Source organism: Mercurialis annua, linkage group LG8 (assembly GCF_937616625.2).
Source record: "Mercurialis annua linkage group LG8, ddMerAnnu1.2, whole genome shotgun sequence".
Lineage (NCBI taxonomy): Eukaryota > Viridiplantae > Streptophyta > Magnoliopsida > Malpighiales > Euphorbiaceae > Mercurialis > Mercurialis annua.
Window position 1 is genome coordinate 40,284,730 of NC_065577.1, and position 12,247 is coordinate 40,296,976.

The 12,247-nt window shown below is 34.2% G+C and overlaps 2 protein-coding genes across 3 annotated transcripts; one reads left to right on the forward strand and one right to left on the reverse strand.

The window, feature by feature from the left end:
* Nucleotides 1-492: 492 nt before the first annotated feature.
* Nucleotides 493-6,234, forward strand: LOC126660947 (protein HESO1). 2 transcript variants are annotated; one of them, XM_050354671.1, is made up of 9 exons: nucleotides 493-697; nucleotides 1,353-1,513; nucleotides 2,231-2,395; nucleotides 2,817-3,001; nucleotides 3,074-3,169; nucleotides 3,567-3,636; nucleotides 4,155-4,285; nucleotides 4,467-4,577; nucleotides 5,273-6,234. In XM_050354671.1, exons 2-9 carry the CDS (start codon nucleotides 1,375-1,377, stop codon nucleotides 5,981-5,983), a joined length of 1,608 nt encoding a protein of 535 aa, XP_050210628.1. In that variant the 5' UTR covers nucleotides 493-697; nucleotides 1,353-1,374; the 3' UTR covers nucleotides 5,984-6,234. The 2 variants fall into 2 exon arrangements, with proteins under 2 accessions (XP_050210628.1, XP_050210629.1); XM_050354672.1 differs by having other exon boundaries at nucleotides 493-607.
* A 777-nt stretch (nucleotides 6,235-7,011) lies between these two features.
* On the reverse strand, nucleotides 7,012-12,106 carry LOC126660748 (probable methyltransferase PMT11). The gene is made up of 9 exons (XM_050354407.2): nucleotides 11,252-12,106; nucleotides 10,636-10,785; nucleotides 10,270-10,540; nucleotides 9,903-10,013; nucleotides 9,589-9,748; nucleotides 8,743-9,000; nucleotides 8,507-8,629; nucleotides 7,736-7,813; nucleotides 7,012-7,626 (listed from the first exon to the last, which is right to left on the reverse strand). Exons 1-9 carry the CDS (start codon nucleotides 11,903-11,905, stop codon nucleotides 7,419-7,421), a joined length of 2,013 nt encoding a protein of 670 aa, XP_050210364.1. The 5' UTR covers nucleotides 11,906-12,106; the 3' UTR covers nucleotides 7,012-7,418.
* Nucleotides 12,107-12,247: the final 141 nt, after the last annotated feature.

A 12,247-nucleotide genomic window follows, 5' to 3' on the forward strand; every position in this document is an offset into this window, starting at 1 on the left:
AAAAATATTTTAAAACAATAAAAAATTATTTTCGAAAAAATAAAAAAATTATTTTCGAATTTAAAAAAATTATTTTAAAAAAAAATTAAAAATTATTTTTTTAAAAAAATTAAAAAATTATTTTTAAAAAAAATTAAAAATTATTTTAAAAAAAAAATTATTTAAAAAATATTAAAAAAATAATTTTAAAAAAATATTAAAAACGTTTTTTTTATTATTTTAAGTATAATTTTTTTAAATAAATATTTTAAAATAGTTTTTTTAATAATTATATATTTATTATTTATTATTAAAATATTTGTAAAATTTTGATTCCCATTCCCAAAAGTTCATTCCCATGGGGTAAGGGGGGAATGGGTGATTCCCATTGAGGGGGTAATCACATTCCCATTCCCTAGTACAATTTAACAAAACAAACATAAATAATGAGAATCATTCCCATACCCATTCCCATTCCCCCCTTTTTATGGCGAACCAAACGGCCCCTTAAAATTTTAATACTTCCTCTGACCAATCCTAAAAACTCAATTTAATTCCAAGTGGGAATTGCTTTTGTTCATCAAAAAGTAAAATAAATTTTGGATTCAATAAGAGAAGCTACACTGTAGTAGGCTTACAAACCCTTTCTACTAAGCTATACCCATCTTTCTATATGCTTTTATTTTAATGGGTTTGTCAAAAAAATTAGCTTTAATAAGTGAGTGTTCTTGTTTAATTTGCTTATGGTGTTTTTTTGCTTTCTGGGTTGGTTTTTAATTTCATGTTTAATGATAGTTTTTCAGTGATTATTATATTTTGATTTGTGATTAGGCCTAACTATGGTGGCGAAGAGTTTGGTTTCTTGCAGGTTTAATGGAGTTCTTGATAGAATTTGTAGGCTATAATCATTGGTTAATACGATTGTTTTTTTTTAAATTAATTATGTAGTTGCAATCCACGGACACGGCGAAACAGCCTTATTTTAAGGTTTCCTATGTTAAAATTAAAGTTTCATGCCCGAAAAGCCATGTACTACGGACACCTTATTCTATCAACGTGTCCCCTTTTGGGAACATTTCGGACACAAAACTTCATTTTCTACACAGGAAACCTTAAAATAATACCGTTTCGCCGTGTCAAAGTGTCCCGTAACCTCATGTTTGTGTCAGTGCTACCTAGCCGACACGTTTTTGAAACGGGAAGTGTTGATTGAGTGAAGTGTTTGTGCTTGTAGAAGCATTGTAATGCTTTTGTACTCAAATTTTCAATGAATTGCATCCATGTGAATGTAATTTTGAGGATTTTAGATTTCTACCTAAGCTTTATTGTTAGTGTTGCAACTGAGTTTTGACTTTGTTTAATTGTGCTTTCAGCATCATGAAACAGTGAACAAAAATGGATCCCTACGATGCGTTAGAGCCGATTCTTACAGATATACTTGAAGTGATTAGACCTTTAAGAGAGGATTGGACAGTGAGATCTAAAATCATTGAAGAATTACAAAATGTTATTTCGTCCATCGATAGTTTTAGAGGTATTCTTTCTACTGAATTATAATGATTTAGCTCTATGCGGTGTTTGTTTGAATTTACTGTGGGAGGTTAACATTTTGTTCTAGTATTCCATGGAATTTTGCTATAAACTAATATTATAATTGATTAATGATTTACGAGAAAAGTTCCATAAAAACTTAATGGATGCATTTATTGATAATCAACATTGGCAGCTTTCTAAATTTTACTTTGAGACCATGTGAATTTGAGGAATTAACATTTCTAGCAATAGCATTATGGTGCCTTTTTGTTTTTTTTTTTATTAAAGTGAGTGATTGCTTAGTTTTCTCAATCTTAAAGTGCTATTATCAGAGTCATTATGTCTCTTCGATCAATCCAGCTAATTGACCGCTGTCCAAATTTATAGTTAATTAAATTTTATCGATGTTTTAAACTTTTTGCAAGTTACTTTCAGAAGTTTATTTTGGAAGAGACTAAAAAAACTACTATGGAAGAATTTGTTCCCAAGGTAGTAAATTGAGATAAAGTTATGCGAGTTTGAGATCCTTTACGGAAATATTTAATATGATGCGATTTTTCTTTTCTTTAATTATTAATTGAAAACCATATGGCTCTTAAACGTAAAAAGATATATGGTATGGAAACCATGTTGTTTTAATTTTTTTATCTAATTGTGATCATTTAAAATGTTATAAATGTTTTGTGTTGCTGAAGCATGGTTCAATTGGTGCCAATAGGTGCAACTGTGGAGCCATTTGGATCATTTGTATCTAATCTCTTCACTCCGTGGGGAGATTTAGATATTTCTATTGTGCTTGAAAATGGCTCTCACATTTCTTCTGCTGCAAAGAAGCGTAAACAGAATTTACTTAGAGAGTTTCTGAGAGCTTTGAGGCAAAAAGGTACTTCTACGGTCTTATTTGCAGAAGATTAGTACCAACTTTCTCTCGTCATCCGTTTACATTTTGGATTTGGAAATTTTTGTTTTTTCTAATTAATTGCATTGAGTTTTGATGAGTTTCTTTTCCAATTACAAGTCTACTAACAAGAGGAAACTAGGTAATAGAGTCAATTTGCTGTGATCATATGTTGCTTGCAGTGAGCTTAAAGATTGTAAACCGATTTCTTTTCTACGGCAGAGTGACATACTGACATTTTTGTGAAGTGAATTTAATTAATATGCAATTAGTGTGGAAGATGGTTAACAGTAACTTAAAGCTTTTTATAATACCTCTTTTGGGATTTCATTAAGATGGAGCTGCTATTTGCAGTGTTTTTAAGATGAGTGCATCCTTTTTCTCAATTAATGATTTTGGTTTGCAGGTGGAATCGGATGGCGCAGGTTACAATTTGTCCCAAATGCAAGGGTTCCTATACTGAAATTTGAATATGGCTACCAGAGCATTTCTTGTGATGTATCAATTGACAATATGCCAGGTCTAATGAAATCTAAGTTTTTGTTCTGGATCAACCAAATTGATGGGCGCTTCCGTGATATGGTCTTGTTGGTATGTTCTTAGATATAAAATGCACTTCTTGAGAAGTTATACATTATTTCTAAAAGCTGTGTATTTTTGTAGGTTAAGGAGTGGGCCAAAGCTCACAATATCAATAGTCCAAAGACTGGGTCATTGAATTCGTACTCTCTTTGTTTGCTTGTTGTATTTCATTTTCAGGTATTGTCCTCTTTATAAGTAGTAGCAGCTAAAACTGTAATTTCATCATTACTTTAGTCTATGTAAACAGAATTCTGGTTTTTTTATGCTTTTATTTTCTTCCTAGCTGTTTGGCAAATTCTATGAACTAAGGCTTAAACAATCTGATCAACTTTATTCAGCTGGAATAATATGCCTTCTAAACTTTTCCAAGTTTTGTTGCAAATTGTATAAGAATTTGCGCTAATGCTTTCTCCTCCTTTTCTAAGCCTAATTGGTAGTAAGAACTTGCGTTGCGATGTTGACAGAAGTTTTTTTTTTATTTTTTTTTTTAAAATCTGGTCCAAATTATAGTAGGAGCTCCCAGTTGTTAATTCTATTTGTCTTTTTCTCTTAATTTTTCCATTATTTCTTGCAGACTTGTGTTCCTGCTATTTTACCTCCTTTGAAAGAAATATATCCGAGCAACGTTGTTGATGATCTTAGAGGTATCGTTCCATTCATTTATCTAAAATTTCTCACATATTAAGCTTTGTCTTGCTCATTCATAGAATTTTATATCATTTATTCCAATTCAGAAGTCTTGTGCAATTCCCTTTACCTCCCTGTGATCTCCAACTCTTGCATGTTTGTAGACTAGGTTTAAATGATTCTGTAGAGGTTCATGCTGTTAGTTACTTGTTTGTGAAAAGAGAGAACTCAGAGAGCCATCTGGTATGTAATAGGTGGTATGATTGTTGATATTTCAATTATGTTAAAAATAATTTATTCTAGCTGAATTTCGAATACTCTCTAGCTAGTTTTGAACAGTAAAGTTTTCTTGCACTTTTCTCATTCAAATGTAATCGATGTACTTTGGACTTGCTGTTTTTTATTTTTTTCAAACATAATGATTTGTGATCCATGCTGCATAATCATGTATTTGAACACTATTTGCGGAGTCTCAAAAAGCCACATTACAATTTATCATTTATCTGATACCTATACTCCACTATGTTTGATGCAGGTGTGAGGATTACTGCGGAGGAACAAATTAAAGAAATATGCAATGCTAACATATCGAGATATATGTCTGACAGATATAGGCCAGTTAATAAAAGTTCACTGGCTGAGCTTTTCATCTCGTTTCTTTTGAAGGTAATAATTATTGCTATATATGACTTGTCCCAATATAATTGCATGTTGACCAGTAGGCAACTGTAGTAAATTGTTTTAGCTTAGGTTGTTGATATACACGATGTTCTAATTCCATTACTATAAGCTGGATAGTTTGTTCTTTTCTTTTTCCTCTAGTGATTACTTTATCGTAATTTTGTAGTTTTCTGCCATTCATTCAAAGGCTGCTGAGCTAGGAATCTGCACATTTACAGGACAATGGCAAGACATAAAAAGCACTATGAGATGGTTGCCCAAAACATACGCACTATTTGTAAATCCCTCTTTTCTTTCTTTAGACACACCCGCACACAATAATCGCAATTCTACTTGCTTAGTAATTGTTGTCATTCTTAGCCATGTCTGGTTTATAGAATTGAGAGTAATTGATTCTCAGGACCCAAACTATCACTTTATTTCACGATCAAATTCTGATTCATTTAATTTTGGTTAACCAAACTTTAATTTTATTTTGATTTTCAACAGAAGTTTGTTTTGCTTATTTTTATCTAAAAACTTGTCACGCATGCTTAATTTCATTTTAGCAAGATGTTTTTAGGCAAATTATGCACATGTGGAAAAATTTCAGGCATAAATAAGCAAAAGTTGGTTGCCACGTATGCATTTTTGGCCGGAGAACCTTTCACTGAAATGAAAGTTCAATAACCAAAACGAAACGAACCATAGTTTGGATATGCGAGATTCAATTACACATAGAATTGATAAGGGATAGTATGGAATAATTTTATTCTTTACTTTAATTCCAATTTTAGATAAATAATTGTGTTCTTATGAAAATTATAGCTCTAATTTTTTTATTGGAATAGGTATTCTCCTGAAATAAAAGAATAAGCAGCTACCTGTATTCTAGTCCATATGTATTTTATTCTGCGAACTGAATGTAGCCTTAGTTCTTATATGTATATCATTCTCAATTCTTATTTGTTTGTCATTGCTCATATGTGGTAGGTTGAGGATCCTTTTGAGCAGCCGGAAAATACTGCAAGGGCTGTTAGTGCTGGAAATTTGGAAAGAATATCGGGAGCATTTCGAACTACATATAATAGGCTGGTTTCGGCCAGTTATAATCGTGCTTCTATTGTGGGCACATTAGTCAGGCCAGTAATAGTGAATCATATGTCAGGAGCACCTGTTAGGAACCCAAGTTACACTCCTTTGCACTACCCAAGTACTCATCAGCAAGTTAGCCGGGAAATGTATTCGTCACAGCAAAAGCAACATCAACTTCCAAATACAAGACAGGAGAGACATTCCAACTTTTTCGTGAATCAAAGACCAGAAAGTGATCTCCGTACTCTAAATTCTCAACATCCTTTTCAGAACACAAGATTGGAGAAACATCCCAACTATGTGACCAGGGAAGTACAAGAAAATCGTTATGGGAATACAAGTCTGGAAAGACATCCCAACTATGTGACCAGGGAAGTACAAGAAAATCGTTATGGGAATACAAGTCTGGAAAGACATCCCAACTATTTTGCCAATCAAAGACGGGGAATTCAGATCTATGGACGTGAAACTCGTCTTGACGATTCGAACAAGCGAAGACAAGAAAGTGAGCCAAGCAACATTACATTGCAAAGACCTGTGAGGCAGTTCCACGGCCAGGGCCAGCATATGTGGAGGCCGAAATCAGACAGTCAGGGACATGCTCTGTGATGTTGGTAGCGGAACATTCAACAAACGCTCGTCGATTTTGATGATTTGCGGCAGGGGTCAGGCATATGCAGATATTGCAAATCTATGCTATTTTTTGAAGGTTTAATCCTCTGAGAAGTATAGTGTAATGTTTACTGTTTTGAGGATTCAATTAATATGATAGGAACCCTTGCTATATGTAGATATGAAAATATTTTGTTGCACTCAGAAAACCTATCAACTATCAAGTGCAAAAATCTTTAGTGTTTCAACCCAATGGTACATAATATCAGAGCTAATGCTACTTCCCCGCCCACCAGTAACAAACATGCATTTAGGAGTGTATAATCGGTTTTTCGGTTTGGTTTAGAAGCGAGTTTTCGAAGACAGATTGATTATATAAGAAAATAGAAGATCAATCAAATTGAGGTGAAAAAATGTGGTTTAGTCAGGTTTTACTGAAATATATTTAAATAAAAAAATTATTAAAAAAATAAAGAATTAATAAATATTGAAATTAAAAATTATCTCTAGATCAGATAATAGCATATTCATATTGTATAGTTTAACACCTTAAATAATAAGAACCTAACATTTTTTTTCATAAAAAACAATATTGAAAGTTTGTTTGTTTTTTTTCCAACATTGAAAGTTGAGCCGAACTGAAATTATTAAAGATTATAATAAATGAATTGAATCGATCATTTTTTCATTTGGGATCGTCCGATTTTTCGCAATCGATTTAGTTTGGTACAGACCCTACATGAATATATTAACTTTGCATGTACATTACATTGTATCAAGAGCACATATAGTTGCTCACTAATTTTGGTAGCATGTTAGGATAGTATACTAAATGGATTCAACGAAGCACTAAACAGTATACAAAATGGGATCAAAATAGAAAAGGAAAAAAGAAAAAAAAAAGTTAAAATTAAATTAATAAATGATATTATTAATTCAATCTTTTACCTTAAATTAACTTAACATGATTATCATGCTTATTATGACAATGAAAGGTCCTAATACAATAATTCACTATAAGCTCATAAGGAGAAATATAAATTTTACATATCTTTTTCTTTTCTTGAAACAATATTTCCACATCAATCTTAATTCATAAAAGAATAAAATTACAAATGCTTTTAAGAAACCCATTCTATGAGTTCTTGTTTTACAATTTACACAGCTTTAGTGGACTCTTCTATGATGAAACATCTCTATAATGGAGGCAAGTCCCCAATTATATCATATGGGACAAAAAAAGACTTTGAATCATCCATTAGTATAATTACTGCAGAATCAAACGAATTCTCCACCTCGAATCAGACTCTTCCCGCTACGACTATCATCGTTTAGACATGTTAATTTGACGATATCAATGTTGGTTGATAGGATGTTTCACAGTTGTTACCTTCCGAATATGAGAATTCCATTTTTCATATTTCGTTTTTGTTCAAGGTCGCAATAGGCGTTTGTCACATGTCAAGACCCTGTAGCTTGCATGCGGACCCTCGGATGTATCGTGCAATGCAATGTGCCAACCCATTGCCTTTGCTGTCTCTTGAAGTTCGTCCATGACATCGAGGCTGTCGCGAATGTATGCTCTACCACCAGGTCTGAGTATGCGGTCCATCTCAAGCATGATGGTGGAGATTTTACATCTAATGCAATAAGAAATAAAAAAAAACAAAGATATTCAATTGGCATAAAAATAAGCGCACAAACATTTTTTTCTATCATCCACAAAACGAGCAAAAGTGTGAGCCGTACCTTTTCTTTTCAATAGAGAATAGACCATTTGCGTGTAAGAAATCATAGGTTCTTGGGTACGTATCAAACGGTTCACACCTAAAATTCGGCAGCATCAAATACAGCAAAATCTCATTAATACATGTTAAACCAATAGCATTGCAATGTTGCTCATGTCTCACAGCTATAGTTCAGAGCTAAATGATTCTTTCAAGATTAGCAATTCCAATTTTAAAGTTGAATAAATAAAGAAAGTTAAATGTGAAAGGAAATTTAATTCTATTTGTTTATATTACCTATTCCAGATTTTAAATATAAGCACTTAAAATTCCAAATGAGGAACAATTACTGCATATTTACTGTAATTTAATGAAACACAAGTCCACGCAAAAGCAAAAGAACAACGGGAAGACCACAAAACTACCCAAAAATACCCTTAATTTTCAAAAGAATGCTTTAAGACTAAAAATTTCATACATACCTAAAAGACAAGAATTATTTCACTTTTTATACTTGTATATCTTTGATACGGAGCGTATGAAGTGAAAACTTTTAGGTATGGGGCGTACAAAAATGAATTAGTATTTTCAAAAAATGTACTCTTAAATTTTTGTTTTAGGCCATTGTTGTAATTTTCCTTAGAACCACCCAGCGTTGGTCACAGAATATCTTTTTTGTTCAATACCCAATTCTTTCCCGTAAACAAATAATATGTAACAATGTGAGTTATTAGTACGAGTACTACATCCCAAAAGAGCAAAAAGGCAGGCTTATCGGAGTTTAGAATAGTACCAATCATGCATAACTCCTAGAAGTCCGCGATCATATATAACAGGCAAGGTGTTGGGTCCACTAACAGGTACCACATTCAAAACCCAGCAATCAAATTGTTGATCAATCAGTGCAGCTGCAAATCTACCAAATTCATAAAATAAACCGTGAGCTCGAAAAGTAAATACACAAACCATAAAGAAATGTTGTAACAGAAATGAGAAAACTATACAATTAAATGAATGATAGATTCATACCCTCCAAAGCCAGCTTTCATGTCCAACACGTTTCTCATTTTAAATTTCTTCCAGTGCCAAGCACGCACATAGCCAGCTATTATTTCAGACCAGTATTTTGATTCTGCCTTAAATAGCTCTTTTCTGGATATGTAGGCATCCATTTGTATGGTCTGGAGCCTATCAGGTGGAGTGTGCAGACGATCAGGCCAATTGGTGACATTTGTGCCATATCCATCTTCCGGAAGTCGACTGATGCATGCTTTCAGATCAACGTACCTACCAAAATCAATAATCATATAAATTTGAGAAGAAGCTACTTCAGAGGCCTGAAAGTTACAGATGACTGAGTCGATATTTCTGCTGCATATAACAGTAACAGCCACCCGGATAGTTCCACGGGATGGGAGCATTTCTTAATTAACTTCTTTTAGGAGAGACTAATTTATATACTTCAGTGCCACTATAGTATATGCACTGACAAGTTTTCTTATGTTTGGGTGGGGAAAAGAATGCTCACAAATCACAATCACAGCCGTTGCAGCATTCATCCGGGGTAACACATTCAGTCCATCAAATATCTACATAAAAGCTAAGATGAAACTTTCAGGTTCCTAGATCTACGTAATCTGACAAACAATAATACTTCATAACTACCTCGTCAAAAACTAGGAGACAAGGAATGTTTCCGTTCTATGATTTTCCAACTTTGTATTTCCCTTCACTCTACTGTCAACTTTGTTCCAGTTCAAAACTTCCTACTGCTAGTTTTTATGCATTTATTAGAGTAGCATGTGCAAGAATTTTTTATACATATGCTATGGACACCATAAAAAAACAGAAAAAAGAATAAACAGTTAATTTTACCAAACACTATCGGGGTCATCATCTGGATCACACAATGGAGGTTTTGTTCCTTCTTCACGGCTTAAATAGCAGCTGTTGTTGATGGGTTTTTGCCATATAGCAATATATCCCTCCTTTTTAACAAGTGTCCAGCAAAGACGGGTAGTAAGGTCAAGCATCTCTGAAAATGTGCAAGAAAAAGTATTAATCACAGAAATCTAATCGTCAAAAGAGCATATGCCGACAATATTATAGTTATCACATGCCTGTATGACTACATGATTAAGATTTCAGTTTTAACGTGCTACTGAAAAATTGAGTAATTGAACTGATACCTTCCCACTGTTCCTCTAAAATTGGTTCATGTTTATAAACTGGCTGTGCTGCCCAAGCAAAGTATCCTCCTCCACGGAGCATTCTATTGACCTCAAGGAGTAAGATTCCATCTACATCCAAGATTTTGAATGAAAAAGAAAGAATCAGAAAATATCCCGTAAATAAAGAAATGATTCGGTTACACACTATTCAAAGATTCACCAGCAACAGTATATTGCCAAAGATTCACCAGAAACAGTATATTGCCAGCAGTTTCTTACTCTTGGCAGAGAGACGTTGACAATTTTGAAATATTAAACAATGCTCTATTCTGTTATGCAATCTAGCTTGACTACTAAAACTAGGCACCAAATAGAATGAACATACCGTCGCGAGTCCAGTTGATTCTACATCTTGAACAATGTATTATTTCAAAGGCTTGACTTGGATATAACAAACGGTGAGTAGCAAATGCAGCCGCCATTGCAGGAACACCACGTTCAAGAGCAAACTGAATTTGGTTTTCATGGACATCCTTGGGAGCTACCGACATAGTTAACACATTCCTTGATAGCAAATACGCACCAAAACTTGCTACACCACATCCAACATCCATAACAACGCGAGTATGACTACCCCATGAAATTTCAGGAACCATCTACACATGCAGAATATCAAATATCAAATTCAATGCCACATGATGTGCATACCTAATTATGCATCCTTCAAAAAACTAGATTTGAAAATTAAGACCTTTGAAATCTGATCCAAGTACTGATTCGCCCCATGTATGAATTGTGTACCACCACCAGGAAACTTAAACTTATCTTTCTCTTTAGAAATCCAGTTTTGTCCTCCTTTATCTTCAACCAAACGAGAGTGAGGAACATTGCTAAACCATACCTGCAATTAAATACCCAGTCCCATTAAGAGAACTTCCATAAGATAAGCTTAAGAAACAATTCATCGGTCCTCAACTATTGGCATGATATTTCCCATGACAATCAATACAAATTCGCCACAGCTAATAAGAATATCACGACAATGACCAAATAACTAATTTCAAACTACACCTAAACGGAATAAGCCTAATGCAACGAGTCACTTAATCTAAATTTTTCATTTTTCAGTAATGTGACACATAACGTTCTTGTTTAGTTAGGTTTTCATCTCCTAATCACACATTCAATCATGACCGCATTCAACAAACTGTACATAGTTAACCTAATATCGAAAAAGCTCAACGCCATTGCATAACATGAACATTTCATTCAATTGTAACTAATAAATTAACTTAAGCTTCTTTAAAAACCATTCACAAGACAAACCCTCACTCCATCCAAACAAAAAATAACGAAACCAACAATACCTCATCGCGACTCCTAGGCCATGGAATAGGCTGTCGGTACCCCTTAGGCGGCGGAACTAAACAATTCAGTCCCTTCCCTTCCTTCGGACAATGCCTCTCAAATTTCTCCCCTTTTTCAGTAGACACCAGCTCCTTAACAGCCTCCACATTATCCAAACAAGGAATAAACTCCCTCATACTCTCAGAACACAGCTCAAATCTCCTAATACCCATAAATTTCACATCTTTCTCATCACCCACAACACCCAAACTACTCTCATTACCCCAACTCTCAACAATCTCAGCATCAAACTCTCCAATCTCAAAATCATCTCTCATGGTCCCATTATTATCAACAACCCCAAAAGTCCGATCAGAATCCGACCCAGATGGGCCCTGAGGTGAGGCGTTAGAAGTTAGATTCTGGGTCTTGTCGGGGACGATTTGAGATTGGTTTTGCGCTATGAGGGCAGTGATGTTAAAGAATTTGTTTGAATTGGGTGAGTTTGAGACGGAATTTGAAGGGGTTGTGAAGAAGATGAGGTGTTGGGAGGCGGTTGAAGATGACCAGTGTTTGCCCAGGTAGAAGAAGGTGAGTGAGAGGAGGAAGAAGGATGTGATCTTTAGAATTAATGGGGTTTTTAGGAGATCTGTGGTGGTGGTGAGGGGTTTCATGGTGGTGAGTGGTGGAGATGTTGGATCTGGGTGGTTTTTTATGGGGTTTTGTTCATGTTTAATTGTTTATCATGAATAATTTGATGGGATTTAGTGGGTATTAGTAGGAGTGCAGTGCTGTGATCTTAGTTGAGATTAAGAAAAGATTAAGGTGAAAAGAAGTTGATGTTTTGGGTCGGTGACTCGGTGACTCGGTGCAGTCTCGTCTCTGAAATCTACAGATTAGTATATACTACTAGTACTAACAAAGGATCACTTTACCCCTCACCTTAGCATAGAGTATCAAAAAAATCCAAAACTACAAAATCAGATCACTTTTATCCTAAACTTGGTAAAACCGGC

Coding starts and splice junctions, on each gene's coding strand:
- LOC126660748 (XM_050354407.2), bottom strand. CDS start 11,905: ATGAAACCCCTCACCACCACCACAGATCTCCTAAAAACCCCATTAATT. Junction 10,541..10,635: donor ACTTGGATCAGATTTCAAAG/GTCTTAATTTTC, acceptor CTGCATGTGTAG/ATGGTTCCTGAAATTTCATG. Junction 10,014..10,269: donor AATCAACTGGACTCGCGACG/GTATGTTCATTC, acceptor TCTTGGATGTAG/ATGGAATCTTACTCCTTGAG.
- LOC126660947 (XM_050354671.1), top strand. CDS start 1,375: ATGGATCCCTACGATGCGTTAGAGCCGATTCTTACAGATATACTTGAA. Junction 2,396..2,816: donor GAGAGCTTTGAGGCAAAAAG/GTACTTCTACGG, acceptor TTTGGTTTGCAG/GTGGAATCGGATGGCGCAGG. Junction 3,637..4,154: donor CGTTGTTGATGATCTTAGAG/GTATCGTTCCAT, acceptor TGTTTGATGCAG/GTGTGAGGATTACTGCGGAG.